A 13,089-nucleotide genomic window follows, 5' to 3' on the forward strand; every position below is an offset into this window, starting at 1 on the left:
TACTGACACGTGTGGATGTGTGGAAAGAATGTAAACGATCATTTCACTTTTTTTTTTTTCTTTTTTTTTTTAAATTACCGACCATCACAACCCGAGTGTGTCCCCGTTTTTAATTTTGAATATCTGATCACCCTAGCCTTATCTAATTTTGCTCATCGAATGCTGTTTAATTTGGAAGGTTGATAAAATATTGCTTTTCATACTTGTTTACTTTGTGGGAGCTTTCAGTATGTAGATCGTCAATATACAACATAGTATTTAATAATTTAAGTCTTAGCCTTTATGGATTCCCATTTTTTTCCGTCTTGAACACTCTACGTCATCACGCTACTTACGCTCACACGCTCCGCACAGTTCACAGCGCGTCATTACGCACGGTTCCCAAACAATACTCAGGAAAAAAGCCACGTTGACGATTCAGATTGTGTAGTCCACAATTTGAGGCTGAAACCCGCCTTAGTTCACCCGGGGACGCTCGTTACTATATTGTCAGCGAGCTTTAGATTGCATTAGACATGGCCTCACCACCGAAGGAGAAAGTGGAAATGAAAGGAGGACATCTTCCTGCAGGTAAGCATGTTGTGTTGTTTTCTTCCTTTTCCCTTTCCTTCGTAATGAACCAAACCCAGGCTCCATTGTAAATAAGCATAATATAATCTTTAAAATGATTTGACATGATAGATAGCATGCTGTTTAAGGTGGTATATAACCTGACAGCGCTTTTAAGACAGCTCGTAAATGGCTTTATTTTCTTACTTCCTTATTGTAGCAGCCTCGTTAAATCTTTGTAGCCTACTAGCTCCCACTAGGCACTATCACAATGTTAGGTTTAATATTGGCTGCACATGGTTTACGTAGAGGGTCAGGACTGTGCGGATGTAGGCAAAAGGAAACGTGTACGTGGACTTGGGAGAGAGGAGGGGTGATGTTGCTGACAGGGCACTGGGCCTATGCAGCAGTGGTCAATGGGAGATACCGCACTAGGATAGGAGCTGCTGTCCTGATTGCACAGAAAGATAACATGCTCAAGCTGTCATTAGGGGGAGGACTTTCACAAGCTATGTTTCAAAGGGAAAAAGTCCGGTCAAGGTTACCACGTTTACTCTCTTGCTCAATGGCAAAGGGGACGTAACACCTGTTTACACTGCAGCCTGTAATCAACTACTTTGACCTTTTTAGCACACATTTCAAGTTTGGCAGTTTGTGTTAGAGACATCTGGCACAGCTGCACAAACTAGCAATCGGAAATATGTTACAAACCCAACACATTATGTAGAGTTAATGTTTAAATAGCCTACATCAGTGAGGTTAATTATATCATGATCACACAGTATTGGGTACAAACCTGGTGTTCTTCTGAGTGTTTTATGTTCAGACAGTGATTGATTAGAGTGTTTTGTTCTTTAAATAATCATTGCCTTTATGTTGTGTGTCAGTGAAAGCTGGAGGTATGAGGATAGTGCAGAAGCACCAGCCAACTCCAGCTCCAGAACCTCCCCAGAAGGATGAGGACGAGGAGGAGTATGAGAGCAGCAGGTAAAAGACTGTTAGTGTTAGTGAACATCACATCTGTTTACAGTGGAAACACCTCTTATGTACCGTAAACATGTTGCTCTTACCATAGAAGGAAAAACATATGTTTTTAATCAAAAGTAGAGTAAGATTAAAAAGTCAGAAACAAATGCATTAAAGTTGCTGTGGAAGTGAACAAAAATTAAGAAACATTGTCCACATAACAAATGCTCGTAACTGTTCGAAAATTCTCATTAAACTTATGCATGACATGAGACTTTAGTATACATAACATGCAATATAACCTTGCAAATTAACCTATTTTTATTATACATTTTGCCTGTATAGTCATAAGGAGTCTTGCTCTCATCTGCTCCTGTAAATGACCTGATTTTTTACTAATTACAGCATAAACACATGCTGATGATCTCTTCTGTATAGTGTGCATGACTTGAGCATTTTCACTTTATTTTTCTAAACAGTGTTTTTTCCTTCTGAACCACCCACTAACAATTCCATTTTCCCACTGTAAGGTCATTCCACTTGAGATGAAGCTGGTTGTTGCATGTTGTGTTCATTACAGTGTCTGCTCCTCATACCTGCCCTGCATTTGTCTGCTCAATATTCATGAGAGCTGTGTGTATATTGGTACAGGTGTTGTATTCACACAGCCTATCAGCTTGTGTGAGTGTGTGTGTGTGTGTTAATGAAAGGTGATAAATGGGAGCTGACAGCAATGCACAGCAGCGAGCAAGGTTCAAGAACACTGCCAACTGTCAAGAAATCTTCTGCATGTGCATGTTCTTTTCTCAAACTGACACACACAGACACGCTTTAATTATATCCTGGATCACGCTCTTAACATGCAGGTTTCTTATGCAGTGTGGCAATTGGAGCAGAAACTATATCAAATGTGTCACTGACAAGAACTTATTTATAAGTTTGTGACCAAATATGTGTGTTTTAAGCAATTTAAGACTATTTATCCCTTCTCTGTATTCAAATATAATATCAGTGTACCAGATTATGCTTTACACACTGAATGAAATTGTCAGTTTGTTTGTTCTCCTTGAACCTCTCAAAATTTTGAGCTAGTGTGCATGAACTGAACAGCTCACTTAGTGACAAAAGGACTGCTGAAAAAAATCAAGTACCAATTATTTAACTTGAATGACCTGTTATTTCTTTATTCTGGAAATACTTTTACACAGATCTATATTATAAATTTGTCTAATGGTTAAAAAATATGTAAGAGAATTTTGTCGGCATTTAGGGCTGTAGTCCTTTGATCGTTTAATTGTCAATTTGTCTTTATCAACCTTTTTTAATTTTTTTTATTAGTACACTTATTTATTTGCTTTACGGTGATTTATATAGGCCATAGCTGAATGGAGAGTGCATGAGTGACTGCAGTTTAATCTGCCTTTCATGTCATTTACCAGTACCTTTCTGTACACAGTAGTTTTCTGTGAGAGTTTTCTGTGTGAGTTTTGTCTAATCTCTTATTAGTCTTAAATTCTTCTCATTGCATTATCTTTTTTTTTGTGTGCACCAGAGACAAATTTCTGTTGCTGAGTAATGACAATCCATCAGTAATTTCTCTGACTCACACAAAGTCCGTCTGTCCTGCCTGTGTCCCGCTGATGGACGCTGAGCAGGTGGCCGCTGGCTAAATTTCACATTAGTAGCAGCCACTGAAGCGTTCTAGTCAGGAGCGCACCTGCCGCACCCAATCTACCAGAGATAGACAGGCAGGGCGCGGGCCGTGAGCGGCGGAGATGGGTTACCAGGATAGAGAGGATTAGGAACGTATGGAAACCTTGGGAGGCTGTTGTGATACAAAGATAAGAAAGCAGCGGGGAGACAGAAGAGCAAGGACTAGTGACCCAGGAAGCATGCATGACCACTGGCTGTCAGGAGAATGTCTTAGGATGCATTAGGAATACGATCAACAGTGGCACAAAGCAGTGTTTCTATCCAAAGGGTTTTAGGGAGCTGTACAATATTGTGCAGAGTCTTTTAAGAGAGGTAGGTGAAGAGAGAGTGGGCTGTTTCAAAATAGCACATGCTGGTTATAATAAAATATAGTGCCAAAAATTTCAGCAAATGATTCTTTAGCACAAGCATAAATGCAGTTTTCTAAGTGGTTTGTATGAAACAAGTCTGTGTTGTAAAATGTATTGTTTTATGAATGAAGCCTTATCCAAACCTGTTTATCTCTATGGTTGGGAAATGTCTGGAGGTTTACTAGTTAGCTTCACTCTTGTCTAACTCTTATAAAGTTTAAATTCATGTTCCAAAGTCCTTTAAAAGTCTTTCACAATAGCAATGTCACTCTTAAGTTTACTTCTGGGTTCTGTGCGTGCTTTGTCACAGTTCTCCCTCAGATGCAGCTAACACATGGATGCCTTCCAAAAAGCTGCTGCTGCTGCTGCTGTGTCCACTTGAGCAAACCCTGGACACAGTGAGTGCATGGACCTGTGCTGAAGTGAGCACTGGGCACAGTTAGTGAAAATGTCAAGGGGAGAGGGGGAAAGGGGAGAAGAGGGGAGGAGGGCAGAAAGCCGGTGCAATATAGATTTTTATATTTTTTTAGGGTTAAGGTGCATTTTATTGTCCCTGTATGTTTTTGGTCATCTGCATTTGACCCATCCTTCTAAACTTGAACTACCTTAGTTGCAGGATTTTACCTATTGAGCATGTATGGGTTGATGTTTGTCCAAATCAAACCCAGAACCCTCTTGATGTGAGGCGAGAGTGCTAGTGGCCACTTAGCCAGCGTGCCACTCTTACACTCTTCTATATTACTCTATAAATACCTGATTTAGTTTCTAATTAGTTTCGAATATTCATTTATTTAGTTTTTGGTTAATTATACTTACTATTTAAAATGTGGTTTGTTAGAATACTTACAAATATTAATTATTGCAGTAACATAATTATTTCATATTGCAGGTTTTCTAATATCGTGCAGGCAACAGGCATCAGTTTCTATAGCAACCAGCACCTCGCCCACGGCACAAACTTCCTGCTCTGGTGAAGCACAGAGAGAGAGAGTGAGGGAGATATGGGTGGGGTGGCAGCAGTAGTTTAGATGAGTTGTGACTGGAAGCCTAAATACAGTGAATTATACATTATAAAGTAACACACACGTCAGCATTTGAGTTATTTTGGTAATTTAGCTGATTTGCCATATGCGCCTCGGAACCACTTTTCTTCCACCTTTTCTTTTTGTTTCTTCTAACTATTCTTTCATTGAACAAAGGCTGGAAAAAAGGCTGGGAATTCCTTGAAGCTCTCTACTGCCCCCCGCAGGTTAACACGGTCAATGAAACCATCCTCTGCATGGCATTGAACCAAATCGTATCAGAAAGCTTTGTCTGATTTGCTTTGGTTGGTTGTGTTGTCTACATCTCTATTGACTCTCCCTCTATACACCACACACATATTTCACCAGTGTAGATTATAGGAGATCACTGGGCCCATATAAAAGAAATCAGGCTTATCCCTCAATAGAAATCATTATCTTATTATGTGGCATGACTAAAACCCATAATTTAGTCTTTATTTCTATAGTAAAAGATGCACTATTTAACTTCTGAGGAGGATGGTACACCACAGTCTTAGTCTTGTCTTGTCATGGCGATGATATTGCTTTGCTTCTCTGGCATTAAACGTATCAGATTTGATTAAATTACTGGTGTTTTTATTGCTCAAAAAGTCATGGTAGAAATGTTTGATTTAATGCCAAACTGTGGAACATTTCAGGCAAAGCAATAACATCTCCATGGAAGCAAGCAGGTGGCGTACCCTCCTATAGAAAAGTTACATAGTGCATCTTTTAAACAGCATAGTGTCTAATTTGTATTGGAAATGCAAGTTGTTGATTTAGATCTTTCTACTACATTTTCCCACACATATTTTATAGTTGTATCAGTTTATTTTGGGTTGTATCCTTAGACAGTGTGGTGGAGGTAATACAGTATAATACAACAGAGACTTGTGATAACACAGCATGGGTTGGAAAGCAGCCCACGCTGCCTCACAAGTGAATCCATCTCCAGCTGTGAGTCTGTTCACCTCTCCCCCACCTCTGGGCACCTGCAGCTCACTTTGACAACTACTGTTCATAAAACTAGTGTGACTTTAGTATTAGACATGGAATTAACACACGGGATTGTTTTTTTGTTTTTTTTAAGTGTTAATACCTGAAATATTTGGATTCTTTTACTTTTCAACATTTATTATTAAAACATTATTTGTAATTTGCATGCCTATTTTGAGATTAGTTACCCTAACCTTTCTGGTGGAAAGTTTGCCACCTTCTTGTTATTGTTTTGCCTGGAATGTTCTACAATTTGGTATTAAGTCAAACATTTCTACCATGACTGAGCAATAAAACACCAGTAATTTAATAAAATCTGATATAGATATGTTTAATGCTGTACTATGCAAAGCAAAATCAGCGAAGTTATTGCTTGGCCTGAAATGCTCCACAGTACTGCATTTAACTTGTTTGCGTTTGTTCAATTTTGTTGCTCAAATACCTTCAAAGACATGTTAAAGGAGGTATTTTTATTGACCTGCAACTTGGCCTGGTGGTGTCACATGCTTGTCTCTATGGAGAAACATTTAATGCCATAATGTGGAACATTCCAGGCAAAGTAATAACATCCGTCTAGAGACAAGCAGATCACCAGAAAAAATGCGTAGTTTAGCTAAGCAACTCTGTCCAGCCCAAAAGTTAAACAAAATATAAAAATCTACATGAACATTTAATACCAACATTTTGAGATTAGTTTCTGACTAGTGGACTATTGATTGCCTGGACGCCCAGATGTCTTTATATCCACAACATGATTAAATTAACCATGATTAAAAAGTTTTCCCTGCCCCATAAACTGTTGAAAATCAGTAGCAGATGTTTTGTATCACTTATAATCCACTTCAATAATTTAATTTGGGCTGTTTCCATTTCACAGCACCCGTCCCACGTCTTCACTACATTTGCACACACCGTTAATGGTTTGTGTTATAAGTTGGACATGCTCACTGCTATTGCTAATGACTTTGAGTGGAGTTTTAAAGGTGGCTACAACAACTGTACGCTGGTTGCCGGGGGTGACGCTGCCATGAAATTAGATGCTGCTCGTTTGTCATGTCAAGGTCGATACTTACCTCGGGTCGTGCGTTCCTCCTCCTCATCTCTTTTCTTGGTCCTATGCCTCTTTGCTCTACTATGTATGAGTGAGCGTTGGGACAGCTACAGTACGCAGTATTGACACAAATTAATATCTCATATTTTTGGACAATTCCATCAACGATAACCAGATTATAGTTTTGTAATCTATCAGAAATGTGCTAAAAACTGTTTGTAAATGTAGTTAAGGCTGAAGAATCACAAAAACTCTGATATTTATTTTATATTTATTTTATTTTGTTAATTTTTTGCAACTTTTGCTCAGCTTTCCCAGTATAGATGATATATGATTACATTAATTAAGAATAATTTAATTTTACCTTCACATCAACAATGTCGGTATGATTTTTTAAATCTCTCTTTTAATGCATTTCAGCTTCTTTGTATAAGCACCATTTTGAGCATCTGTTTGTTGTTAATTGCCATGGCAACGCTGCATCAAGTCTTGAAATATCGCCCACCTATACTCTCCACTTCCATGTATTATAATGAAGGGATTTCAGCAACCTTTCGTGGCTGCCCTCTCTGCTCCCATAAGTCTTCAGCCTTCATCTTAGTTCATTTTTCCTTTCCTTCATTGACTCCTTTATACCTTTTTTCACTCCCTCTCCCTCTCTTCTTACCGTACACTTGCCATGTATTTGGTGAGGATGAATGGGGCCTATTTAATCTGCCTGCAGGTCCATCCGGTTTGTATGAGCGTGTGTCTCCGGAGAGTTTACGGCTATGTGGATTTTGTGTTAGGACAACTTTTGGATGCATTTTGCTGGTGTACAAGCAACAATTTATACACACTATGCTGCAAGGTTAGCTTATTTCGATGACTAACGCTATGTCCCTCCTCTCTTCTTTCAGCCCACCAAAGCCTCCAGTCATCGTGTCTGGAGTGGTTACAAAGGTATGCACACACTCACAATAAAGACACCACTGCAAAATAAATATGAAAGAACTAGAAGCTGTTAAAAACACATAGGACACCCAAGCAGTTTGCCTTGTCATAGATTGGTAAAAAATTTAGTTGCTATTTCTACAGCACTAAAGCAGTTGGTTAATTGGTTAATTGGAGCATAGTGTTGTCATGATAGTAAAGTTTCAAACTCTATATTTCCAAACTAAGGAATAGGCTCTATACTCAATACATTTCTGTTCATGAGGGAAATTAAAAAAAACAGTAGAAAGTCATTTTCAATATTAAATTGTAGTAGGCCATTTCCATGTGACCTTATATCTGTGTAATCTCTCATACAGGTAGGTTCCATAGTGGTCCATGGTGCATACTACTCTGTGTGCTTTTATACTTGCTCTAATATAGCGTAAGATCATACTAAAGCTATTCAGGAAAGGTTCATTTCTATCCTGTGAATGTGACTTTTTTAGTATCGATACAATGAGTATCTTTTCAAATTAATATCTAGTTTCAATACTAGTTTTAACATTGATTAGTACCAGATTTTCGATGCTTTGACAAGCCTAGAGCATGCATTGAAAATAGTTTGAAATTTGCGCATAGCTTTTGAAACATGGGCTCTGCTTAAAGAATTTATTAGCGGGTTAGTACATCAACAAAAAGGGTGACAGAACTTAAAAAATAGTATGTTTTTGAGACTTCTATGACACTGAATCCAATCACTATTTTAAGAAATTAACAAAGATTTCATTAATTCTATATCCTGATTCATTAACAACATGCTCTTGATAATTATTCACTGTTCTCAAAACTGTTAGATTAGTTTAGTGCACAGAAACACAGGAGAGAAATATCTGGAAAGGGTCGCTGTCAATCTTACCAGCCGCTTCGACAACAGCAGAGGACAGGTTGTATTTTACTGTGATAAAAAGAAAAAGGTGCAATTTTTCAGGCTGTTTGGGTTTTGTTTGTGGTGTTTTTAAGGCGGTAAAGTAAAAGGTTTAAACAACCTTGACCCGGCTCTGTAGAAAGTGGGTCAACATCTGTGAATAGTGGTGTTTGTAGACTGCGTCCTCTCAAATGCAGTGTGAACATACAGCACACACGTAAGGGGGAAAAAAGTGTCCTTGATTTCCTGGATGCTCAAAAGATAGAATAGGCTGAATGAGTTGAGGAAAAAATTGTAATTGCGATTTTTCTGACAAGATGCAATTAGATGCATGTTTTAATAATAAGATTCTGTTCAAAGGTCATATTTTAAACTATTTCTGATCTATGTCCTCATCACAAACATACCTGAGGACGTAACAACATTCTAACATGAAGCTCACAAGAGTCAGTTTTGCGTAGCATATGACCTTTGAACACGTCCAGAAGAATTGACAAAACGACTGAAATCTGAGCTGACAATCTAATATAAAAATCTCATTTCAGAACGCGTGTACAGATCTAAACTTCAGGTTAGCAGTTTTTATGCAGAATAGGACAGTTTATTTAGTTGTTGTGGAGGAAATGCTGGCACTGCAAAAGTTGCTGTCTTTGCGATTTTCTAATTGCATCCATTTTAAAATTTCGATTGGATTTGCAGTTAATCTTGCGGCCCTACTCAAAGCTTTATTTTGGTGACTGGGGGCATGTGGATTGTTTGCGTAAGATTAGTCCAATATCAACGAGGTGGCAGGCATCCCGTCTCTCCCCGATCCTCACATTCCCCTCTGCTGCCTGCTATCAGTGCCATCAGACTGAGGCGAGCACTACGTAAAGCTCTGAACAGGCTTTTAGGAGCTGAGTGAAACACTTCTCCTCTGTGAGCACTTACACTCAACCTGCGCTTTTATATTGGACGCACTGTTAAGGTTTTGTATGGGAAAATCTCAGGCAACGCAGATTTATCACTTTCGATGAACTTGATGACATTTACTTTTTGTGTTCACAAAATTTTAACTGCTGTTTCCTAGTACTTTCTATAACCTCTAAGACTAAGGTGTAACAAGGCTAAGGCTAAAATATTTTGTAGTAGTTTCCATCAATGTCTTGTTTTTGTTGACTAAAAGAAAATTAAACAGTAACTATGAGTAAAAAGTAAAAGTACTGACATTTTTGTTGACTAATAAATACTAAACATAAATGAATAAACGGGCATGTGGAGCACCTGGCTTTACTTTTCAACCCCAGAGCCCCAAACCCCATTCACTTTATATTAATAATACAGTATATTAATACAATATCATAGGTAGAATAAAAATATATGTTTTCTGATTATCTAAAACTACTGTTTGGTCGACCTAAATTAGCATTTTAACATTTTTGTCAACTAAAACTAAAAATATTAAATCATAAAACTAAATCAAAGTTCTTGAGAAATACCACTGACTAAATTATAATAAATTATTAAGTGTCTGTTAACCAGAGTTGCTTAGTTTTATATGTACAGGTTACTTTATGCATTCTTCCTTCTTGGATTTGTTTTTCATTAGTTTACTTCTAAATCCTTAGTAATTTCTAGCAGATAAAAGTCAGCACTTTCAGCTCACATCAAAGTTAAGGCTATACTGATGTTTTCCACAGTGGGAGGAAGCAAAAGCCACCATATGCATAGGCTGAGGATTACATTAAATCAACAAGGAGGAGGGGTTTATGCACAGATTAAGTCGGTTATATAACTTTATCTATGTGAATCGTCTGGAAGTAGAAATATTAAGGCATACTGCACAGTAAGTAAAGACAGGAGGAGCTATATATGGGCACGACTTCAGAATGAGAGATTTAGGGACTCTGGTAGAAGACTATGTTCATAATTGAGTAACCTTTAATATATGAAAAAGGAATCACTGCTGATTAACTTGGGAAACATAGGCAAATGTGGTGCCATAAGCCAGTAATTAAAATCCTCAAATACTTGTTATTGGTTTGCGCTTTGATCCGATTTGGTCCAAGGTTGTTTATAAACACAGTATTTCTTGGAAAGACAGATTGCAGAACAGATGAGCTGGGCACGATTACTGTACTCTTCATGCACTTTAGGGATTTTCATATTGTTGTAGCAGTCATCTGAGGCTGGGGTTTTAAAATAGGTCACAAGATACACACAAAGCTTGTTTTTCTGCACTATTGTTGATTTTGCACATACTGTGGGAAACGACGTAGATTAATTAATAATCTTGTAAACACTTCAGGGAAGCACTGGTTATATCGTGAATATGCTGTATCAAAATTTTTTGATACAGTATCGTTGTGGACTGCTATATTGATATATCGGCAAGAATATTTTGGGGTTATTTTAGCCATTTTTTGGGGATTACACTGTAATTTTGTTGCTTATTTAGTGAAAAGAAACTTGTTGAGGCAATACACTTGACATATTCACAGTTTTGATGACTTAAGTGGATGTATTTTATATAAACTTTGCAATTGTAATGGTTTAATAGAGAGAGCTTCTTTAAAAACAGCAGTATATCAGAGTATCATGTTTAATGTATCAACTGATGCATGTGTCTGCATATCATGATAATATCGCATCGTGGGCCGTGTATCATATCGAATAGAGAGGGACCCTGTGATTCCCAGCCCTAATTATAGCATATCAAATACAGTAGATGTAATATTATAACTTTGATTAACTGTTCCAAATGTATCCTAAGCACAGTTTGCAAGAAGGTACATTTGAAACCCAAAATACTTGCATAAACGACAATAATATAAAACTATAATATAACAAGTAGTTACAAATATGATTGTGAAATGACACTAGCCTTGTGGGTATGTCAGGAAGCCAACTTATTTTGAAATCGCTGAGCTCTGGATGGCAGATGATTTGACTCAGAAACAGAAATTGTTGCGAAATAATTATAAAAAAAAATAAAAAATAGAAGAAATCAGTAGAATGCTAATTGTAGAAGTCTGTCCAGATAATCAGAAGCACTGTACAGAAAATTAAATACTATATCTCGCTGCAAGAATATAAACTCATGCACCCAAACCTGCATTAACTTTGTGTAGCCTTTAGCACCAATCCCTTCCTCGCTAATGTGGCTTCTCTCTGTTCAGGGAGATAAGGACTTCACACCTGCTGCTGCCCAGGTGGCCCACCAGAAGCCCCATCCGGGAGTCCCCAAGCTGCCCCCCGCACAGCACATTAACCAGCACATCCACCAGCCCCGCAAGTGAACCTTACCCCCCGGGACGAGCTACCGTGCCGACGCTAACTACCCCACCGACCGGCCTTTCGCAACCAAACACACAAGCGATGAAGACTTTCCCCCCACCAGCTTCAAATCTTAGCCCTTTTATCAGAGTAATTATTGCTTGACTGCGTAATCAAAGTACCTTATGCCAGTATATGGTCACTATGTAGAAATCAGTTTACAACAGTGCTGCTAGGTGTCGCACTATTCACACTCTGCACTTTTGTGTCCTTAACAGTTGTCTATATGTCTTACTGTGGTTTACATAGGCGATGGAGTGTAATTGTATTAATATAAAGTGAGCGGGATTTGAATCTGATGGGGAGCTTCCATTGCACGCATATATACCGATACCACAACACAACAACCAGCCAATCGCAAAATCCATGTTATCAAACCCCTCGCAACCTATGACCTCAAAGCATGAGCCCAAATGATGTTAAATAACCAATCGAAATGCTTCATACAAAAAAAATAGTTGCCATATTGCACAGTTACAGCATGGAGCATAGTAATGTAATACGACCAAATAAAAACTCATTTTATAATCAGTAGAGTGGTGACAAATCTTTTACCTTCCCAAATAGTACAAATTGGCAGCTAACTCTCCCTATAAAACGAATAGCTGATCTAGGCTTTTGGCATGTGTTTGGGCTTCTTTGCTGTCTATCTCTATTGCCTCAAATATCACAGTGCTTGCCTCTTTATCCGATCATAGAAGGATTTGCTGTTTTTTTTTTTTCTTTATAGGCAATATCAACCATTTTGTAGTATAATTTGTTCAAGCATACATTCCATAAAAAGTATTACAAGTCAAAGAAGTGGCAGCTTAACACTGAAGTAAAAACTTGTTATTCCAGCTAGCCATTATTGACATTTCTAAACACATATCACATTTATCTAATTTGGGATTTTTTAATTTTTTTTTTTGCAATCGTACACATTTGCATACAGACACCATGTTATATTTCTCACCTGAATCCTGTACTGTTAAGTGTCACATGTTTCAACACTAATGATCAGGTTCTAAAAAAGAGAATATATATATAGTAATGCCAAGAAAGAATAATTTCGTATGTTAATTTAAGTTTAAAAAAAGCTTTATTTTTGTTTTTGCTTGGTTCTTTTGCTTGAGAAAAATGTTCAAATTGTATAAATCTTTAGTTTGTGAGTGGTATTAGGTGTGGTTGTCATAGTTAAATAAAGATATTGACTACCATGAGTGCATTGCATTGATTTTTATTTTTTTTGTTTTGTAATTTTACTTGGGGGTTTTAGGGAAGCTT

General features: G+C 37.7%; 1 protein-coding gene across 1 annotated transcript; it reads left to right on the top strand.

Annotated features, from left to right (window-relative positions):
* Positions 1–341: 341 nt before the first annotated feature.
* Positions 342–13,025, top strand: dap (death-associated protein). The gene is made up of 4 exons (XM_020925612.2): positions 342–570; positions 1,437–1,536; positions 7,568–7,610; positions 11,667–13,025. Exons 1-4 carry the CDS (start codon positions 516–518, stop codon positions 11,784–11,786), a joined length of 318 nt encoding a protein of 105 aa, XP_020781271.1. The 5' UTR covers positions 342–515; the 3' UTR covers positions 11,787–13,025.
* The last annotated feature ends 64 nt before the right edge of the window (positions 13,026–13,089 follow it).

The sequence above is a fragment of the Boleophthalmus pectinirostris genome, unplaced genomic scaffold (genome assembly GCF_026225935.1).
Source record: "Boleophthalmus pectinirostris isolate CB_2022bp ecotype Guang Dong unplaced genomic scaffold, ASM2622593v1 HiC_scaffold_15, whole genome shotgun sequence".
NCBI lineage: Eukaryota > Metazoa > Chordata > Actinopteri > Gobiiformes > Gobiidae > Boleophthalmus > Boleophthalmus pectinirostris.

What these genes read in the sequence shown, in the direction of transcription:
- dap (XM_020925612.2), top strand. Translation starts at nt 516, where the DNA reads ATGGCCTCACCACCGAAGGAGAAAGTGGAAATGAAAGGAGGACATCTT. An exon ending in GAGGAGTATGAGAGCAGCAG is followed by an intron (nt 1,537 to 7,567) that starts GTAAAAGACTGT and finishes CTCTTCTTTCAG; the next exon opens with CCCACCAAAGCCTCCAGTCA. An exon ending in TGTCTGGAGTGGTTACAAAG is followed by an intron (nt 7,611 to 11,666) that starts GTATGCACACAC and finishes CTCTCTGTTCAG; the next exon opens with GGAGATAAGGACTTCACACC.